Here is a 13,104-nt window from a genome sequence, read left to right on the forward strand (position 1 = left end):
ATCCCTCAATTGTTTAATAAAAAGAGGTTTTTGTTCAGCTTATACCAAATTTTGTCTCTATAATATTTGTAATAAATTATTGAGTTTCTTAAAAATTAAAACTCATCTTTTGCATCCGCATATCATGCATCATTCAAGCATAAGTTCCTGCATTTCAAGAAACTTACACGTGTGTTCTCCCTCCAATAGTCAAACCGAATCACCAATACAATACACGAGCCAGTCGTCGGAGAAGGATGAGTCAGCTTGAACAAGAAAATCAAGAGATCAGGGAGGAAGTAATCACCTTGAAAGACAGTTTGGAAAGGCTTACTGCTACGATGGAGACTTTGGTGGCTGCTCAGAATCAGTCATCGAATAATTCTCAAGATCCATTGCAACGAACAATAATCTCTGAGAATGTCTCGATGCTCATTCCAGTGGCACCCGTCAATGATCAACAATATCACATGCCACCCGGTTTCCCTTGGGGAATTCCTCACGGTTATATGCTAACTGGATACCATCCTTAAAACTTTAAATCTCCAGTAGTGACTGTTGTGATGTTTGTACCTCCTCTTGTGGTGCATACGATTCCTTATAATAAAGAAAACATTTATCACGCTGCTCCAAGCAAAGTTGTAGGAGTAAATGAAAGGTTAGAAGGATTTCAAGATCAGTTCTTAGAAATGAAAAGGGAAATCAACTCTCTTCGAGGTAAGGATCTTTTTGGCAAGACCGCTTTCGAACTCTGCTTGGTTCCTAATGTTCAAATTCCGCCCAAATTCAAAGTACCAGACTTCGAGAAATACAAAGGAAAATCATGTCCTCAAAGTCATTTGGTGATGTATGCTAGGAATATGTCCACTCAGACTGACAACCATCAGCTTCTGATCAACTACTTTCAAGACAGTTTAACCAGTGCCGCTCTTAAGTGGTACATGGGCTTGGACAACGCGAAGATCCGTACTTTCAACGAACTTGGTGAAGCTTTTATTTGTCAATACAAATATAATATAGATATGGCTCCAGACAAAGATCAACTATGTGCCATGTCTAAGAAAGACAAAGAGAGTTTCAAGGAATATGCTAAAAGGTGGCGTGAAATTGCTGCACAAATTTTCCCTCCACTTGAAGAGAAAGAGATGACTAAAATCTTTTTGAAAACTCTGAGTTCATTCTACTATGACCTCATGATCGCCAGCGCACCCAGTGATTTCACCGAGATGGTAAACATGGGCATGCGACTTGAGGAAGCAGTCCAAGAGGGACGTTTGACTAAGGAAGTCGGCGCTTCTAGTCATGTTAAGAAATTCGCCAATAATTTCTCAAAGAAGAAAGAATCGGATGTTAGTGTCGTTTCATATGGCAGACAAAGAAGAAAGTATCAACATGTTGCATCAGTTTCACTAATCATTAATGCACAAATGGTAGCACCAATTTATCAGCAATAGTTCTCGCATCAACATCAACAATAGTATCCTCAACAGCATCAGCAACAACAACATGTTCAACAACAACCATCAAATCAACAACACCAATAGCTTCCATAACATTCTCGCTCTCAATTCAACAATGAAAATCATATTCAAAAAAGGCCACAGCTTGATCTTATCCCAATGTCCTATGCAAAATTGTTTCTTGCACTGCTAGCTAAAAATCATGTCCAAACAAGGTCTCCACCACCCGTGCCAAAGGACCTTCCCTATTGGTACAAGGCAGATCAATTGTGTGCTTACCATCAAGGGGCACCAGGACATAGTGTCATACGGTGAACTGCCTTTTTGTGTTTTGCTTTGGAAAGCAAATGTCGCGGTTAGCAAGAGTCGCCACCGACTTTTCTTTTATCCCATAAGGAAAGGTGGAAAAGAACAAGAAAGACCTTAATTTAGATTTTTAGGTTCGGGAGGTACATTATACAAAGGGAAGGTGTTAGCACCCTTTGTATCCATGGTTATCCATGGGCTCTTAATTGCTTAATCATTTATGTTTTTCTAGTTTGAAAAAGTGTTTGAGAAATGTGTAGGAAATGTTTTGAAAAGGAGAATTTAACTTTGTAATGATTCTTGCATGAATGTATACAAAGTGGTTATCTCGTTTAGTTTTGAAAGTCGTTTAGAAAAATATAACTCGGCAATGATCCTAGTACGAATGTATGCCAAGTGGTGATTTTCTAAAAGATGTTTTGAAAGGTGTGAGGTGTGAAAAGTATTTTAAGTTATGAATAAGCAATTAAGAGTTATACCTATCCAAGGTCTTTACGGGCATTTCCTATCCTTATGAGGGTAAAACTGTCCTTACTATTGAGAAGTAAGTAGTTTTGTCCTTTGGATGTAAAAGGGTCATCGATTGGTCATTGAAGGCAACAGTTGTGAGGATACCTTAGCATTCGAAGGGACAATCATCATTTAACCGTAGGCTACACCGAAGGGTCATCGAGGGACAAAGGCAACATTCGAGGGACTATGATGATTTAACCGAAGGGTCTTTGCTAAGTGTATCCCCATATTCGCGGGACATGACCATAATACCGTAATCGTAGGGTAACAAAGAGAGGTCCAAGATCACTTATTTAAAGGCAATATTTTACAATCAATTAGATAGCCGTAATCAATTAGGTAATTAGGTCCACGTTAAAATTGATGAAATCAATACATTAAAATCAGCTAGGTAATTTAGGATGAATCTCCACATTAAAATTAAGTAATTCAGAATCCATCTCCATAAGGGTATCCCACACATAAAGTGGAATACCTAGCCGGCCGTTTCCTCGGGAATATGTAAGCCTTTACACAATTCAGCACACGGGTTAGAACATCGAGATAAAGTACAACTGAAAATTGCACCACAAAATAAACACAACAGTCATAAAGTCAGGCCAAATAATGCAGAATTATAATAAATCTTGATTAGATAAACGTAAGGTAGAACAGCAAAGAAACAAAACAACCACTGTCCCGTTCGCTCCTGCTTCGCCTAGCGAAGGCTTAGCGAGTGCTCGCTACAGGCTCGCTTAGCGATGTGCTAGCGAGCGGCTACGGGTTCTGAGTTTGATAGCAGCATGATCTCCGGAACCCTGAACTTTATGGCATTTAATTACAGGAATAACATGGACAAACATTCAGGATATTCAGGCATACTTAAATTCACATATGAAATCAAATTACATATCCGAAAATTTAATCATGATGCCTTATGTATGTAGAGATTACCGATTAAAAGCATAAAACAGTAGTGATGCACAAACATGTTTGCAACTGAACTGCGATGTTGAAGGGACTGACCACTCTTGGTATCGGATGGAGTTGGGCGGAGGTAACTTCGGTGCGGATGAGCGGCCTTCAGGGTTTCTTTACTCGGAATTCTCTGAGTTAGTCTCCAGGGTTTCTATGCCAGGGTTTCTGTCTGTCTTCGTTTGTCCTCTTTCTGACTGAAATGCTGGTATTTATAATGGTTTGTTGTGACCTAATTGGCTCAGAATGAAGCCCAGAATTTTCTGGTATTCGCAAGCTTCGCTAGGCGAGTAGCATAGCGAAGGGTTCGCTAGGCGAAGGTTTTGCTCGCCTAGCGAGCAGGCCAGTTTGGGTCATTTTCTGGATTTGGCCATCTGTGTGCTGGGCCTTTGTTCTTTTGGGATCAGTGCCTTGAAAAATAAGTTGGGGTGCCTTAAAAATGCCTTGTAATATTAACGGGCAAATTTTGGGGTATGACAGCTGCCCCTGTTCAATATTCTTGAACCGAGAGAGTTAGGATGGCAAGTATGCCGTTCGTGGTCTGGAGGTGGAAGATAATTGAACACTAGAATGCCCCAAAAATTTGCACTTGTCAATCGAGAGGTGGGCTTAAAGATGCCATCCAGGAAGTTTGATGATGAGAGCTTCAGAGTGCGTCGTACATTAGACGATATCTGAAGGCAGGGGTGTCATACTGGGTCATACGCTAGACCGTATAGTGAGTCCTCCATTATGTTGTCGACTTCGCTGGGGAGTCAGAGTGTGTTATACGCTGTTGGGGATAAGGGATCAGAATGGATCATACGCTAGACCGTATCTGAATACCAGAGTGAGTTGTTCATTAGGCGGATGACTTCAGGGTGTCTCCACTGGGGACGAAAGATCAGAATGGATCGTACGCCAGATCGTATCTGAGTTGCAGAATGAGTTGTCTGTCAGACCGCATCTGAGGATGAAAGGGTAGTCGTATGCTAGACCGCGTTTCAGAATGTACCGTACGCTGGGTAGTATCTGAGGAATAAAGATCAGAATAGATCATACGCTAGATCGTATCTGAGGGGCTGAACATCCAAATGGGTCGTACGCTAGACCGTTTTGGAACAGTTGGAGGAACCATACGTTAGGCTGAATCCGAATGAACCGTACGTTAGGCCAAATCAGAGTGAACCGTATGTTAGGCTATGTCTGACAATTTTTGTATATGTTGTATTTGCAATAAATGTCTGGGATGGGCTTAGAGATGCCATCATTAGGAGAATGTCAGGATGAATGTTGACATGGAGTATATCTGAAAGATGTATCTGTAATCGATAAAGATGTCCGTCTGAATGGATCTTTATTTTGACTGTATCAGGAGGATAGTTAACCTGAAAAATAGAGTTAGCTTAATGCTATGTCATGATGCATGAGATGTTTTATGCTTCTGGAAATAAATGCGAACAATGTATGCATGCGTATGCTGTGAAATGATGTAATGAATGAATTATGCGTCTGAAAAGTTCTTCCAGGGGAAAATAAATCCCAATATTCTGGTTGAAGATACTTGTATTGATGACCTTTTCTTAGCTGGGGGGATTTGATTTCTGTCTGATGGTGGAAATATCTAACAGAGCCTGGCTGGGGATAGAAGAGATGACCAGTCTGTCTGGTGATACCGACCAATTCTGGGAAATAGCTGGTTTTTGCTGGGGAAAGGATTTGTAACCGGACTTGTTGGAAAGCATGGTTAGACGTTCCCACCGATCCTGAAGTCTTTTGGTAATTGCTATTGCTATTTCATGCATGTATTCTTGGTAAACATCAATCATATTCAAATGCATATATTAATTCGAACTAAATCAATGGACATTTACGCAAACAAAAACAGAGGAATTAAAACAACAGCATTTTTTCGAAATAAAATTGTATTGATTTTGAAAGAGGGCCTATAAACAGGCAATTTGTGTACAAGGAGACAGAAATCCTAGTAAGAGGAAATTGTCAAGAAAGCAAAGAAAAAGCTATGCAGAAAAAAGTCCTATTAATTTTAATCCTACTACTGTCATTATGTCTTCAAGCGTCTCATCTCCTACTGTCGGATAGAAGTGATTAGCTTGTTTAGTCCTTGGAACTTGGGTGAAGCTGACAGAGAACGGGACATAGTCATACGCTTTAATCCCTAATTTTTTCCTGGACCGCCTTTTCAGGTTTTCAGTCCACCGGGATACCCTTTTTTGCCCAAGCCGCCTTTTCGGGTTTTCGACTCGCCGGGTGTACATTTTATATGTTTATCCCTAATTTTTTCCCGAACCCTTTGGTTCGTCGGGATGCCCTTACTTTTGCCTAGATACGTCGACCTAGCGGGTCTCTTTTATGCGTAGTATTTTTTAACTATGTCTGCGTTCACGGGATGTGGGAAGTCTTCGCCATCCATCGTAGCAAGTATCATGGCTCCACCGGAGAATACCTTCTTAACTACAAATGGCCCTTCGTATGTGGGAGTCCATTTGCCTCTGGAATCACCTTGTGGTAGAATGATACGCTTGATCACCAAGTTGCCAATTCGATACACCTGTCTCTTGACCCTTTTGTTAAATGCCTGGGTCATGCGCTTCTGATATATCTGCCCATGACAAACAGCCGCAAGTCTCTTCTCATCAATCAAATTTATCTGATCGAGTCGAGTTTGAATCCATTCATCCTCGTCTAAACCCGCCTCTTTCATGATCCTTAGAGAGGGAATCTGAACTTCCACCGGTAAGACGACTTCCATTCCGTAGACTAAAGAGAAAGGAGTTGCCCCTGTCGAAGTGCGTACTGAAGTGCGATAACCATGAAGAGCAAATGGTAACATCTCATGCCAGTCTTTGTACGTTACTGTCATTTTTTGTATAATCTTCTTAATATTCTTATTAGCAGCTTCCACAGCGCCATTCATCTTTGGCCGGTATGGAGAAGAGTTATGGTGTTTTATCTTGAACTGCGTGCAGAGTTCAGTAATCATCTTGTTGTTCAAATTAGTGCCATTGTCAGTGATAACTCTTTCAGGGACGCCATATCGGCAAATAAGATTATTCTTGATGAACCGTGCCACCACATTCTTGGTGACAGAAGCAAATGAGGCTGCCTCTACCCACTTTGTAAAGTAATCAATAGCAACAAGAATGAAACGATGTCCGTTAGAAGCAGTAGGTTTAATCTCTCCAATCATATCAATGTCCCACATTGCAAAGGGCCAAGGGGCTGTCAACACATTTAATGGAGCAGGAGGCACATGTACTTTATCCGCATAGATCTGGCACTTGTGACATGTTCTGGAGTGATGGTGGCAATCAACTTCCATGGTAGACCAATAATAACCTGATCTCAGAATCTTCTTGGCCATCGTATGTCCACTAGAATGAGTCCCAAAAATACCGTCGTGCATGTCTTCCATAATCTTTTCTGCTTCCTGTTTATCCACACAGCGAAGCAAGGTCGAATCATGATTACGTTTGTATAATACTCCATTACTCAAAAAGAATTTAGCGGAGAACTTCCTCAGGAATTTTCTGTCATTGATGGATGCCCCTTCAGGGTATTCCTGAGTTTCTAAATATCTTTTCACTTCGTGGAACCAAGGTTTCTCCTCTACTCCCTCAGTATTAAGTTCATAACAATATGCTGGTTCATCTAATCGTTCAATGGTAATCCTGGGAGCTTCATTGTCCCATCTGACTCTGAACATAGATGACATGGTAGCCAATGCGTCCGCCAACTGATTCTCTTCCCGTGGAATATGTTCAAATGTAATCTCTTCAAAGTATGGGATTAACGTCAATACCCGCTCTCGATAAGGGATGAGATTCGGGTGTTTAGTATCCCATTCTCCTTTGATCTGACTGATTACTAAGGCTGAGTCTCCGTATACGCTTAAAAACTTGATTCTTAGGTCTATAGCAGCTCTGAGTCCCAAAATACAGGCTTCATACTCAGCCATGTTATTGGTACAATCAAAGCATAGTCTAGCAGTGAAAGGAGTATGGCAACCCTTGGGGGAAATGATTATAACACCAACACCATTGCCCAATGCATTAGAAGCTCCATCAAAAACCATAGTCCATCGGGATCCCAATTCGGGTCCTTCATCCGGTCCAGGTTCTTCATAATCAGTAACAAGCATGACATCCTCATCTGGGAACTCAAAATTCATAGATTGGTAATCGTCCACCGCTTGATGAGCCAAATGATTAGCTAGCACGCTTCCTTTGATTGCTTTCTGGGTAGTATACTGGATATCATACTCTGTTAAAATCATCTGCCATCTTGCTATCCTTCCGGAGAGAGCGGGTTTCTCAAATATATATTTGATAGGATCCATCTTAGAAATCAATAAAGTGGTATGATTCAACATATACTGTCTTAGTCGACGAGCAGCCCAGGCCAAAGCACAGCAAGTTTTCTCGAGCAGTGAGTATCTTGTTTCACAGTTGGTAAACTTTTTGCTAAGGTAGTATATGGCATTCTCTTTTCGACCAGACTCGTCATGTTGCCCCAACACGCACCCCATTGAACTTTCTAACACGGTCAAATACATGATTAGAGGTCTTCCTTCAACTGGTGGTATCAGAATGGGAGGTTCCTGGAGATACTTCTTGATTTTATCAAAAGCTTCTTGACATTCATCATTCCATACCATCTCTTGATTTTTCTTCAGTAGTTTGAAGATGGGTTTGCAGGTAGCGGTCAAATGGGAGATAAATCGGGCAATGTAATTCAAGCGTCCCAAGAAACCTCTGACTTCTTTATCTGTACGGGGAACTGGCATTTCTTGAATAGCTCTCACCTTAGCCGGGTCAACCTCAATTCCTTTATCACTGACAATAAAGCCCAAGAGTTTACCGGATCTTACTCCAAAGGTGCATTTGTTTGGATTCAATCTCAACTTGTACTTCTTCAACCTCTCAAACAGTTTGTATAAATGATCGAGATGTTCTTCTTCAGTATGAGATCTGGCTATCATGTCATCCACATATACTTCTATCTCATGATGGATCATATCATGGAACAAGACCACCATAGCACGCTGGTACGTTGCCCCCGCATTCTTTAAACTGAATGGCATTACTTTGTAACAGAAAGTGCCCCATTGCGTCACAAACGTAGTTTTCTCCATGTCCTCAGGCTCCATCTTAATCTGATTATAACCTGAGAAGCCGTCCATGAATGAGAATACCTTGTGTTGAGCGGTGTTATCTACCAGAACATCAATATGCGGAAGTGGAAAGTCATCCTTGGGACTCGCCTTATTCAAATCTCTGTAATCTACACACATTCGCACCTTACCATCCTTCTTCGGTACCGGTACCACATTAGCAACCCATTGAGGATAAGAAGTAACGACTAGGAAACCGGCGTTAAATTGTTTCATAACTTCGGCTTTGATTTTATCAGACATTTCCGGGCGCATGCGCCGAACCTTCTGCTTAACAGGACGACAATCTTCCTTCATCGGCAGCCGATGCACTACTATATCAGTATCCAGCCCTGGCATGTCTTCATAAGACCAAGCAAAAATCTCTACATAGTCATGTAACATCTGGATCAATCTTTCTTTGACACTGTTTTCCAAGCCTGCTCCTACTTTGACTTCTTTCCTGTCTACTTCAGTACCCATATTTACAATTTCGATTGATTCCTCATGCGGCTGTATGGTCTTTTCCTCTTGCAGTAACAGTTTGGCAAGTTCACCAGGGACTTCACACTCTTCCTCACTTCCATCCTCGGCTTGGTAGATCGGATTTTCGAAGTCATAATGAACAGTAGTAGGACTATTATCAACAGGATCCAGAGTGGGTACGGATCTGCAATTTGTTACGTGAGTGTGTGTAAGAAAACATAGCTTGTTTGGAAGATGACAAGAAAGATAAAGAGCGCAATATTTGAATGCAAAAAGTCCATTGATTTATTGAATGTGAATATGCTTATGAAATGACAAACCCTTAACAAACTAGCTATTGTGCCCCGGGCCTAGACACAATGCTTTAAGAAGTTCAATTGTAAACATTAAAATTAAAAAATTTGCAACACTAAAATAGACAATAACAATTACTCCTGACTAAAGGAAATCGGGATAGTGTCTTCAGCCTTCCAATTATTGAGTCTGTCACCAATTGTTGGGTAAATCCAGCTATCCAGGTCGCAATCGCTGTCAGCATCTTCTACAGCATTAATCTGATTCTTGACTACCTTCTTAGAGCTAAACCCTAGGCCAAATTTATCAGACTTATACGGTACATCGATCAGTTGACCCCAGCCAGTACGACCACCATCTTCAACCACGGCTTGAGCATCTTTCAGAGAAATCATAGCAGGAGGAGCACGAACAACCTTGGGCACACGGGGAGTCGGCTTAAGGACAGGACTGGTCGGAGGAACTACTTCAAATGACTGAGAGGGAGTCTCAAAGAATTCACCATCCATCTCGACGTATCTGAAGGTATGCACACTACTGACCATATACTCTTCTTCTCCACACACAGTGACAATCTTACCCTCTATTGGATACCTCAGCTTTTGGTGGAGAGACGAAGCTACAGCACTTGCCCCATGAATCCAAGGGCACCCCAGCAAGCAGGAATAGGCCGGACGAATGTTCATTACGTGAAAGATAGTGTTGAAAACCTGAGGTCCTATCTTGATAGGGAGAACCACTTCACCATGGACAACACTCTTCGCACCATCGTAAGCACGTACCACAGCGTCACTAGGTTTCAGTTCAATGCCTTTACAGTCAAGTTTATCGAGCACAGCTTTGGGCAGCACGTTCAAAGAAGAGCATTATCGATCAACACATGAGACAAGGTGATCCCCTTACACTCAATGGAGATATGCAGAGCCTTATTGTGATTCTTCCCTGCTGGTGTCAGGTCAGCATTGGAAAAACCTAGGCCATTGTCAACAGTCAGGTTAGCAACATAGTTTTCGAACTGATCGACGGAGGTCTCCTGAGGTACATGAGCAGTCTTCAAGAATTTTATCAAGGCATGGGCATGAGATTCAGAAGATAACAACAGGGATAACATCGAGATCTTAGACGGGGTATGGCCCAACTGTTCTACCACATCAAAATCACTCTTGCGGATGATCTTCAGCACTTCTTCCATTTCTTGTTTGGCAACATCCTCAGTAGTAACTTCGACCGGTGTCTCTGACTGAGAAGGGTTGACTGCTGGTTCCTTTCCTCGAGTTTCAGGGGCGGGAGGTGAGATTTCTAGAGAGAAGATCCTTCCACTTCGAGTAACTTTACTAGTCCCAACAATGTCATTAGGATTAGCAGAATTACCAACTTGTTTTACGCCATGGATGTAAACATCACCTCCATAATTCCACGGAATGGCTTTGCTTGAGGAATACGGTACTGGGCCAGGTGCAGTAATGATTAGGGGAGCTACCTTGGGCTCAGCAGTAATCTTCACAGGTACTCTGGGAGCAGTAATCTTCACCGGAACTTTGGACCTTGCAATCACAGATATTTCTTCAACATTGTCTTCCCCCTTAGGAATCCTTTCAAAGAGAATTGTACGATCATCTATCAGCCGTTGAATACCATTCCTCAATTTCAGGCAATCATTGGGTCGGAGTATACAGAGATCGCAATTTTCCGCACAACTTGGAAATAAACCAGCTTGCAACAACTTCTTCTTGATGGCCAGGAGAGGAGATGCTAAGTCAGCTACATTAGAAATATGAGAGTAGTCATCCACAGCATTAACAGCCTTGTCATGATTAGGCATAGGTGCAGTGATGACATTAGGAATCTCCGGAGGCTCAAATTCAATTTCCCCAGCGTCGATCATATCCTGGATTTTATTCTTCAACGACCAACAATCGTTTGTATCATGCCCGGGGCTATCGGAGTGATACGCGCACCTGGCATTGGGATTATAACGAGGGGAAGTGGTGTTGGGATTCGTAGGAGGATCTTTGAGGGTAATCAAATTTGCTTTTAGCATACCCTGCAGTGCCTGTGCTAAAGTCATATTGATCTTGGTAAACTGTCTTCTTGGCCTGTCTTGTCTGTGCTAGAAGTTTTGAGATGGCGGTGCTGCAATCGTAACTGCTCCAATGGTATGGTCACGATTCTTCTTGCTACGACCCCTTTGATTGTACACAGCATTTGATTCGTTCCTCCCCTGATAGGACCTTTTGGTGCTTGCAGAGGTAGTCGCCTGTATCTTTCCACTTCGAATGCCGCTCTCCACCCGTTCACCTGTCAATATAAGTTCAGTGAAACCCGATGAAGAACTTCCCAGTAGATGGCTGTAGAATGGGCCAGTCAGCGTACCCATGAACATGTCTACTAATTCCCGATCCGTCATAGGGGGTTTGACTCTGCCAGCCAAATCTCTCCATTTTTGAGCATATTCTTTGAAACTTTCTTTAGATCCCATAGTCATATTCTGCAACTGTAGCCGAGTAGGTGCTAGTTCAGAATTATACTGGTACTGTTTATAGAAAGTTGTTGCTAAATCAGTCCAGGTGCGGATGTTAGAGCTCTTGAGCTGATAGTACCACTCTAACTGTGTGCCAGACAGACTCTCTTGGAAGAAATGGATCCATAGCTTCCTATCAGTGGTATACGGCTGAATCTTTCTCACATAAGCTCTCAGATGCATCTGAGGACAAGATGCACCATCGTACTTAGTGAAAGTGGGGATCTTGAATTTGCGGGGAATGACTACGTCGGAAACCAGACCCAAGCTTTTAAAATCCAGACCGGGCGCCTTCTGGCCTTCCATAGCTAGCATACGTTCTTCTAGCAACTTGTACTTGCCATCTTTTGGAGAGTACTGTTCATTCTCGTGATCTTCATCGTCGTCCTCAGGGTTGAAGAGATCAACATTCTCCTCTTCTGAATCATTCTCTGTTTCCTCTTCTTGATCCTTCGGCATTCTGATCTTGATTCCTGCGGTCTGTCCTTTAAGCCTTCTTCCCGGGTTGATGTAACTTACAGGTTTCTTGTCTTTCTTCTGCTCGAGCAAGAGAGCCTTCAGTTCCTCTTGCCCCTTGGATAAGCTCAAGATCATCTCCTGGAATTGAGCGTTCTGAGCCTGGAGATCCTTGACAGTTTGTTCGAGGGCCATGTTTCTGTTTACGAGGAAGACCGTGAGAATATAGTCCTTTAGAACACCTGTTATGCAATGTTATGTTATGTTATGCAATGTATGAAATGTTTTCAAGGACTTTTGGGATTTAACTTTGCGTAAACTACCAAAAAGAGAGGAACTTTTATTACTAATTTCTTAATCAATGTTCATTACAAAAAAATAATAATAAAAATACAATGAAAGCTTAAGTCTCCCAGGGGCGGCTTCTTTTTGGGCGAAGATACGCATTGAGTCTTCGCTCCTCATTAAGTTGGCTGGTGAGCTCTAGTACTTTCTTCTTTTCTGCATTGAACTGAGCTTCGAAAGTATCCCTTTCCTCTCTCAACTGGGTCCAGGATCTCTTCAATTCCTCAACATCGGTAGGCATATCTGGATAAGGAATGATCTGAGAAACATCCCCTTCAACTCCTGGTTCAACAATCAATGGCCCGACTGCAAGATATGGCATGACAAGTTCACGAGCTCTTGCGCGTACCCATCTGAGATAAGGCTCCATAGGAATAGAGTTTTTCTGTCCTAAAGTGCTTCTTTTCACCATGCCCCAAGCTCGTACAAACCTTTGACGGAGACTTTGAGAATCGTTGTCATAGTCAAACACAATGCCTTGAATAATTACTTCATGTGGACCATCTCTTCGAGCATACCCAAACTGACGTAGGGCTAAAGCTGGGTTATAAGTAATACCCCCTCTTATCCCCAGGAATGGTACGTTAGAGAATTCTCCACAACGGTCAATGATGATAACATTTTCTTTGAGATGAGGA

General features: G+C 42.1%; 1 protein-coding gene across 1 annotated transcript; it reads left to right on the forward strand.

Moving 5' to 3' along the window:
* Positions 1-320: 320 nt before the first annotated feature.
* LOC127132013 (uncharacterized) lies at positions 321-1,433 on the forward strand. Its single transcript, XM_051060876.1, has 3 exons — positions 321-483; positions 529-1,075; positions 1,184-1,433. Exons 1-3 carry the CDS (start codon positions 321-323, stop codon positions 1,431-1,433), a joined length of 960 nt encoding a protein of 319 aa, XP_050916833.1.
* The last annotated feature ends 11,671 nt before the right edge of the window (positions 1,434-13,104 follow it).

The sequence above is a fragment of the Lathyrus oleraceus genome, chromosome 3 (assembly GCF_024323335.1).
Source record: "Lathyrus oleraceus cultivar Zhongwan6 chromosome 3, CAAS_Psat_ZW6_1.0, whole genome shotgun sequence".
Taxonomy (NCBI): Eukaryota; Viridiplantae; Streptophyta; class Magnoliopsida; order Fabales; family Fabaceae; genus Lathyrus; species Lathyrus oleraceus.

Coding starts and splice junctions, on each gene's coding strand:
- LOC127132013 (XM_051060876.1), top strand. CDS start 321: ATGGAGACTTTGGTGGCTGCTCAGAATCAGTCATCGAATAATTCTCAA. Junction 484..528: donor CCCTTGGGGAATTCCTCACG/GTTATATGCTAA, acceptor TTAAATCTCCAG/TAGTGACTGTTGTGATGTTT. Junction 1,076..1,183: donor TTCAAGGAATATGCTAAAAG/GTGGCGTGAAAT, acceptor CATGATCGCCAG/CGCACCCAGTGATTTCACCG.